This window comes from Meleagris gallopavo, chromosome 28, assembly GCF_905368555.1.
Source record: "Meleagris gallopavo chromosome 28, MGAL_WU_HG_1.1, whole genome shotgun sequence".
Lineage (NCBI taxonomy): Eukaryota > Metazoa > Chordata > Aves > Galliformes > Phasianidae > Meleagris > Meleagris gallopavo.
The window spans coordinates 2,651,139-2,658,355 of NC_139431.1; the positions used below are offsets into that span (position 1 = coordinate 2,651,139).

A 7,217-nucleotide genomic window follows, 5' to 3' on the forward strand; every position below is an offset into this window, starting at 1 on the left:
GTGACCGCATCCCGTCCCATGCCACAGAGCACCGTGTGGGTGTAGGTGTGGGTGTGGATGTGGGTGTGTGCGTGGGTGCGTGGGTGCTGGGCCCGGCTCCTCATTTTCCTACGGAGGCGGAAGGATTCTGTGTTACAGCGCGACCGGCGGCTGGCGTTGGTACAGCCTCCGCTCGCTCCGGAAAAGGTCGTGAGGAACTGAGCAGCGCCGAGCAGAGCCGTGCTGCTGGGCTGCTCGCAGCATCGCCGCAAAACCGTCGGAGCATCCAGGGATGGCCGTGGGAACGGCGCTGCTGTGGCTCGGCTCTGCGCTGCTGGCGCTGCCCGGAGCGTGCGGTGAGTTGGACCCGGGGGGGAGCGGAGCCCACGCTGGGGAAACACCGCGAGAAGCGCTGCTGATCGCCTCCCCACGCCCGCAGGTGATTGCCCGGAACCGCCGAGGTTTGTTTTTGCGGAGCCCCCCGGTCTTACCAACGCTTCGTACCCCGTTGGGGAGGTGCTGAAGTACCGCTGCCGCCCGGGGTACACGAGAGATGTGAGCAAGTCCAACTACGTCACCTGCCTGCCCAACTCCACCTGGGCGTCAGACCCCGATTTCTGCATCGGTGAGTGCCTCCGTGTGGGTGGGGGGTCCCCAGAACCCCCAAGGTTTCACACAGCTGGGAGGGATACCCCGCAGGATCGCTGTTAATCCCTATTCTGGGCACTCAGAGTGCCCGAGCAGAGCTGCCCTTTGTGCTGAGGCATGTTAATCTCTTGGGCACGAACTCTGCCCTTACTCACTTCACCATCTGCTGATGCAGTGCAAACGCTGAAATAGAATTCCAGAGAAGTAGGGTACAAAGGGGCAAAAGCAGCAAGATTCCTCATGCGCCATCCCAGAAGTAACACTGGGGTTTCCTTCTGCCCCTTCTGTGCTGCTTTGCTCCCCTACAGATTGTGATTTCACTTCTGTATGCGTTTCAAGCCTCAGTAATCATATAAACTTTTATTGTGCTGTTTGCCCTTGGCTGTGTTTAACCTTTCATTCCTCAAAAGTTAAAGTGATTTTGTGTTTCTCCCCTTTCTGGGGAGGAAGGCAGGAAAAGGAGCTCCTGCTCTTCAGTGACTCTGAACAGCAGTGTGATGCTGTGTGCCACTGACTGCAATAAAAAAACAACTAATGGTGAGCATTTGCCCTGCCAGGAAAGTCGTGTGAACTGCCAGAAATACCGAATGGTGACTTCCAGTTCAGCACCAACCTCCAGTTTGGAGCTGGGATAAACTTCACCTGCAGGACTGGGTAAGGTTGCAGTGGGTCGAGGATGGAGGCAGTAGTGAGGGGACGGGATGCTTTTAATGCCTGGGGGCTGAGTCCCTGTCCCTGCAGGAGCTGCTATGAGCAGGCAGCTGCGGGGCCCGGGCTCCTCCTGCTCCTGCTGTCAGGACAAGTGATGTTCTGGGTGTGAGAGTGAGCTCTTTGCAAATTTCTTGCAGCTCAGTGTCTCAGCTAAGGGCCCTTGGGATGGGCTTTGGTGCACTGGGGATGCAGGGAACGGGAGCAGTGATGGGGGTGTTGGTGACACTTCTGACCCCCCATTGCACAGCATGGGGCTGGGGAAGCTCTTGTGCACCCCCCTGCTGCCAGCATTACATCCAGTGCTGCCTTTCTTCAGAATCATAGGACAGCCTGGGTTGAAAAGGACCACAGTGCTCATTCAGTTCCAACCCCCTGCTGTGTGCAGGTCGCCAACCAGCAGCCCAGGCTGCCCAGAGCCACATCCAGCCTGGCCTTGAATGCCTCCAGGGATGGGGCATCCACAACCTCCCTGGGCAACCTGTTCCAGTGCCTCACCACCCTATGAGTGAAAAACTTCCTCCTAATATCCAACCTAAACCTCCCCTATCTCAGTTTAAAGCCATTCACCTTTGTCCTATCACTATCCACCCTCTTTAACAGCCGTTCCTCTTCCTGTTTATACTCTCCTTTCAAATACTGGAAGGCCACAGTGAGGTCTCCCCCAAAGCCTTTAGGTACTGAAAAGTTGTATTTTATGGGTTGGATGGCTGTTGTTTTCCCTAAGGCTCAGCTTCTCCAGCGAGCACCACTAGAAACTGCACAACTTTTGCATTTCACAAGCTTTTTGACATTTATTTTTAAGAGATTCAATCTTTTTGCTCTCAGGTACCGTTTAGTTGGGAATCCAACCGCACAATGCATTCTGAGTGGCAGTGATGTTACTTGGGATCATGTTCCATACTGTGAAAGTAAGTACATCTTAAGTGCTTTGGGTAGGTCCTCAAAGCTACTGCTGCACACCTCTCCTTCAGCCTCTCAGACTACAGCTGCTTTTCTGCTGCTGTGTCACTAAAAAAATACGTGTGGAATCTGAAGGAGTGTCAGCACTCAGGGCATTGGGTTGAGATGATTGCCTTAGGTCTGCTTTCTCATTTTTTCTTTGTTTTTTTTTTTTTTTTTTCTTGGCAGTCATTTGTTCATTTGTAGCAGTAGGTAGACCTCAACCTCATGTCTGATGGAAATGTTTTTGTGTTTTCCTACCATTGCTTTCCTGTGCAGTTATTCCCTGTCAGCCACCTCCTGCCATTGAGAACGGACAGTTCAGTGGTGTGCACACAGATTACACCTTTGGGGTAGCTGTAACCTACAGCTGCAAAAGTGGGTTTTCTCTCATCGGAAACGCCACAATTCACTGTACATCAGATGACAACCTCAATGGGATATGGAGTGGTCCAGCCCCGGAATGCAAAGGTAAATTTCTTCTTCCTTTCCTTATTCTTTTGCTTTGATTCTCATCATTCTCCCATATGAATTCTTTCCACTCAGCTGACAAACGTGAGAATGATTTGAGTCTAAATGGATTCCACAGTGGTTTCCATAGTCAGAGACAAGGCTTGGTGCAGTGGGTTCCTCAGCACACGGAGAGCTGCTGTGATAACCTAAACTGCGTGAGCATAGGCAGATGAAGACCTCATTGTGGCCTTCCAGTATTTGAAAGGAGAGTATAAACAGGAAGGAGAACGGCTGTTTACGAGGGTGGGTAGTGATAGGACAAGGGGGAATGGTTTTAAACTGAGACAGGGGAGGTTTAGGTTGGATATTAGGAGGAAGTTTTTCGCCCAGAGGGTGGTGGTGCACTGGAACAGGTTGCCCAAGGAGGCTGTGGATGCTGTTTCTTCACGGTGTCTCTGCTCACTGAGTACTTGTGTCGTACCTATGTGCCACTGTCTATAGGAGCTTCTCACGTAGTGGCCCTGGTGACGCTTTTTCTTCTTGTAACAAGTGTTCTTATCAACTTCCCTTCGCTTCCAGTGGTGAGATGTGAAAAGCCAGAAGTGGAAAATGGGAAGAATTTAAATAGCTTTGCCAGTGAGTACACGTATGGGGAACAAGTGAGCTTTGAGTGTGCTCCTGGGCACGCTTTGAGCGGCGCTCAGACGGTTACCTGTGATGCAGACAGTGCCTGGAAGCCACCTCTGCCAACGTGTGACCCACGTGAGTACAGACAGACCTTCTTCCTGAAGCAGTTGCCCTCAAGTCTGCATTTGTGTGCTGCAGATGGTGCAGCCGTGCATGGACCACGTTAGCTTTGTAGCTAGCATTGCTTTTGTCTCCAATTGTCAGGATACTGTGGCCCTCCTCCCAGCATCCCTTCTGCTGAGTTAACAGGGGCTGCAAGCAGCAGCTCCTTGGCTGGAACAAAGCTGACGTACCAGTGTCAGCCAGGTTTCATCACAGAGAATGGGAAGTCACTGGAAGTCACCTGTCTGCTGGACACGACCTGGTCTGCAGGCTCTGCACTGTGCACACGTGGGTACCTCTGCTCTTCTGCTTGGCCATACAAGTGAGCTAAACCTGCTCGAGATGCTGGTTACTCTGGTTGGTGTCCAGCTCTGGGTTTGCAGACACGCCTACAGCTTTCTTGCTGAATTTGCTTCAAGATGTATGACTCAACTTCTTTTTCTCTAGGTCAGCAATGCGCTGCTCCCACAATACAGAACGGGGTTGTGAATGGGGACAGTTTCCTATTTGGGGCAACTGTGACCTTCTCCTGCAACGCTGAGTGAGTTGGGGCAGAAAATCAGGGACTCCAATAGGCTGTGACACCCACCTGCAGTACCTCCTGCCCTGGTTCCCAGTGCAAGATCCCATACAGCTGCATGTTGAGTGTAACTGAGCTGAGAGAGGCAATGCTCACTGAGCACTGGTGCTGGGAACTATTCACATCAGCCGTGCGCTGCCTGCACAGCATCACAGTGCCTTTATTCACCCAAGTGGCCCAGATCCCATTCTGTAGCAGGGGAAGCTCCTGGCTGATTGCTTCCATCCGTGCCCTGGGAGGAAGGGAGAACCATTGCTGGGTTGTATTCTGGAGCGTTGCTAAACCTCCCCTCTTTCTTTCAGGTACGAATTAAAGGGATCATCTTCTGCCAATTGCGTGGCAATGGGAGATGGAGTTAAATGGAACGTGGATCTCCCATCCTGTGAAAGTAAGGAAAAGGGAAAGCTGCACCAAGCCTTGGGAATAACAGCTGGGACTGTTCTGGTGTGGCTGTGTGGGGGTGGGATGGGGCTGGGATTTCAGTACTAACTTGTACTGTGAGGCATTATGGGCCTCTCAGAGATGAAGCTGAGGAGGAAGAGCAAAAGTTACACGAAAAGAAAAATTACTACCTTGGGTGGGGAGAGCTTTCCTTCTCTGCGGTTACCAGGGATGTAAGAGCTCTGTCCTCTTAATTTGCTGCAATGCTGAAATTGGGTAATGCACAGTGTGATGGGAAGCTGGGAATGGCTGAAGTGCTTCTGACTGTCACTCCCATGTCTTGCTATGGGCTGAGACTCCAGAGCTGTGCTAAGGGCAGTAGCTGAGTTCTGGTACTAGCAGGGGCACTCAAAGCATTCCCACTTGCTGCTAGATGCACGGCCCTGGCTGTATTTCCTTCTCCCCGTGCACTCTGTGTACACTTTCAGTTAGGAGAAGCACTCAGTCTCTTTTGTTGCTGTTCCCCGTAGGACGGAGCTCTGATATTCTCTGTGAACAGCCCCCCAGCATCGGCAATGGGGTTCACAATGGCACAGAAGTCACAGCCTTCCTCCAGGGCTCCATTGTGGTTTATTCCTGCAATGATGGCTTCATCCTGGCTGGAGGCAGCACCATTCAGTGCCTAGCAAAGGCTCAGGACCGTGGAGTCTGGAGCACACCCACTCCTGAGTGCAGAGGTGATTATCTCCTGGGGCTGTCTTGCTGTCTTCTCTCTGTTTAAAAAACAAAAAAAACCAACAAAAACCAAACAACAAAACAAAACAGAAAAACACCCTATTTTTACTTTCTCTTTGAAACCTCAAAGAGACAGCTCAGCTCAGAATATACCATCTGCACTTCCTGGAACAGCCCCACTTTGAATCTCATGCTAACAGCATGGGACTGGGCTGTATCACAGCTTTGCAGGTTGATGGGAGTGTTATCTGCTAAAACACAGATGTATTTAACCCCTATGGTGCAGGGCAGTGCAGGGTGATGCAGGGCTCCCTTTCTACACGTGTGCTGGCTTTAAGCTGCTCAGTGCTGTATAATCAGATGTCCTGAAGGGCTCCCTTTGGCTTTGAGCTGCTCAGTGATTTATAATCAGATGCCTTGAAGTGTTTCATGGTTGTGCAGAGTCACATGTTGGCTTTCTTCCTTTCCAGATGGAGCGAGCAGCATCATTGTTGGTAAGTGACATGTACTGCAGGTCGCTGTGCTCCCATTCTTGGGTATCTTTACATACTGATTCTTTATGTGTTTTACTTAAGCAGGCTGAAGAGTCTTCCATAGCAGTCTGTTGTCATGCTTATGTTTTTGTTGCTGTGAAAAAGAGGTGGGGAGGAAGGCGGAGGTGCTGGGAGGAAAAGGGTGAGTGCACAGCCTGAAGTTCCTTTTGCCTCTTGCAGGAGTCCTGCCCCTCCTCCTGGTGATGCTGGTGATGAACTTCTAGATCAGGGCACGGCTGCAGCAGGCAGATGGTGGGATGTGGTTGTGCCCTGCGTTGCCTTCTGGAGAAATCAGCCCTGCAATAGCGACTGGCAGACCTGTGATGGATAAAGATGATGTTGAGCCCTAGAGCCCCCCAGACAAGCAGTTGCACTTTTTAGCTGGTGTTGTGCTGAGCCAGTGGCTCAGACGTGTGTGTGGTTATTGCTATGGGAAGTGGCAGTGATGCCAAAGGTTTTTGAACTGCACTGCTGTGGACTCGAGGAAATCAGGCACTTTGGGTACTTCCGTATTCTGATTTTCAGCCACACTGACATAATGCTGAGCCTCATCTCCATTAGGGCTCACAGCTGTCTGAAGTGTCCTGATGTGTGACTGTCTCTGTATGAATGGTTCGTACTTGAAAAGATGGTGTGAGCCGAATACTGTGACACTGAAAGTACTGACAATGTTTGCATAGAAGCACACTGTAGCATTTTCTTCAAGGCCAGTCTGGACAAAACAAGCCTTATAGGCGGGTAATTTTACTGGAGAGAATTTAAATATAAACATCTTGTGACAAATAACTATTCTGACTCTTCCTGTTTGTGCTAAAATAGGTTCAGAAATGGTGTGAAAGTATTTGCCACCTCCCTGCTTGGTATCAGTGCTTCTCTCCAACCGCCCAGAGCTGCCCTTCCTTCCTGCCCCTGGGCCATGCACAGCCTGCAGTGAGCTGCCACCCAGCTGCAGAAAGTCACTCGGTGTCAACATTTTCACTTTCTGCTCAAGTTTGCCCAGCTGTGAGACCTCAGGGCTGCTGTGCTGGTGGGGGGAAAGCAGGGCTGGGCTTCTTGCTCTGCTTGCCTGGGGTGCCTGGAGCACCCGCTGCATGCGAGGTTTTTGCATCCAAAAGGACTTGCAGCTGAGGTTGCACCTGAGGTTGGCACAGAGAGACACCAAGCAGAGCCTTTATTTACTTGTCCCTGGGGAGCAGGGCATAATACCTGCATCCGTCTGTGCACCCCCCTGCAAGGAGCAAGCTGACATCTTGGAGGTGAGGGCAGGAGCTGAAGGCGTCGTGGGGATCCCAGTTATGTGGAATTCAATACTGACAACTTTGAAATGTGTGTGTGTGGCTGACGCCTTCAGACCCTGTGACTCTGTTAAGCAAAACATGGAGGCTCAGGGCTGTGTCTGAAGATTGCAGCTCTGGGTTCCTCACAATTTACAGCTGGAAAATGGATGTATTCAGAATGCTTATCATGCA

At 51.2% G+C, this 7,217-nt stretch overlaps 1 protein-coding gene across 2 annotated transcripts; it reads left to right on the forward strand.

The window, feature by feature from the left end:
* The first annotated feature begins 197 nt into the window (after positions 1-197).
* Positions 198-6,534, forward strand: LOC100548983 (complement component receptor 1-like protein). 2 transcript variants are annotated; one of them, XM_010724169.4, is made up of 12 exons: positions 198-335; positions 419-604; positions 1,185-1,281; positions 2,164-2,246; positions 2,557-2,748; positions 3,310-3,492; positions 3,622-3,807; positions 3,967-4,060; positions 4,402-4,487; positions 5,011-5,217; positions 5,686-5,709; positions 5,929-6,534. In XM_010724169.4, the coding sequence occupies exons 1-12, from the start codon at positions 272-274 to the stop codon at positions 5,970-5,972; spliced, it is 1,446 nt and encodes a 481-aa protein (XP_010722471.3). In that variant the 5' UTR covers positions 198-271; the 3' UTR covers positions 5,973-6,534. The 2 variants fall into 2 exon arrangements, with proteins under 2 accessions (XP_010722471.3, XP_085066302.1); XM_085210176.1 differs by lacking the exon at positions 5,011-5,217.
* Positions 6,535-7,217: the final 683 nt, after the last annotated feature.

Excerpts from the sequence above, each read along its gene's own strand:
- LOC100548983 (XM_010724169.4), top strand. The coding sequence starts at position 272 with ATGGCCGTGGGAACGGCGCTGCTGTGGCTCGGCTCTGCGCTGCTGGCG. Across the intron at positions 2,749-3,309 it reads TCCAGCCCCGGAATGCAAAG|TGGTGAGATGTGAAAAGCCA; the intron begins GTAAATTTCTTC and ends CTTCGCTTCCAG. Across the intron at positions 5,710-5,928 it reads AGCGAGCAGCATCATTGTTG|GAGTCCTGCCCCTCCTCCTG; the intron begins GTAAGTGACATG and ends TGCCTCTTGCAG.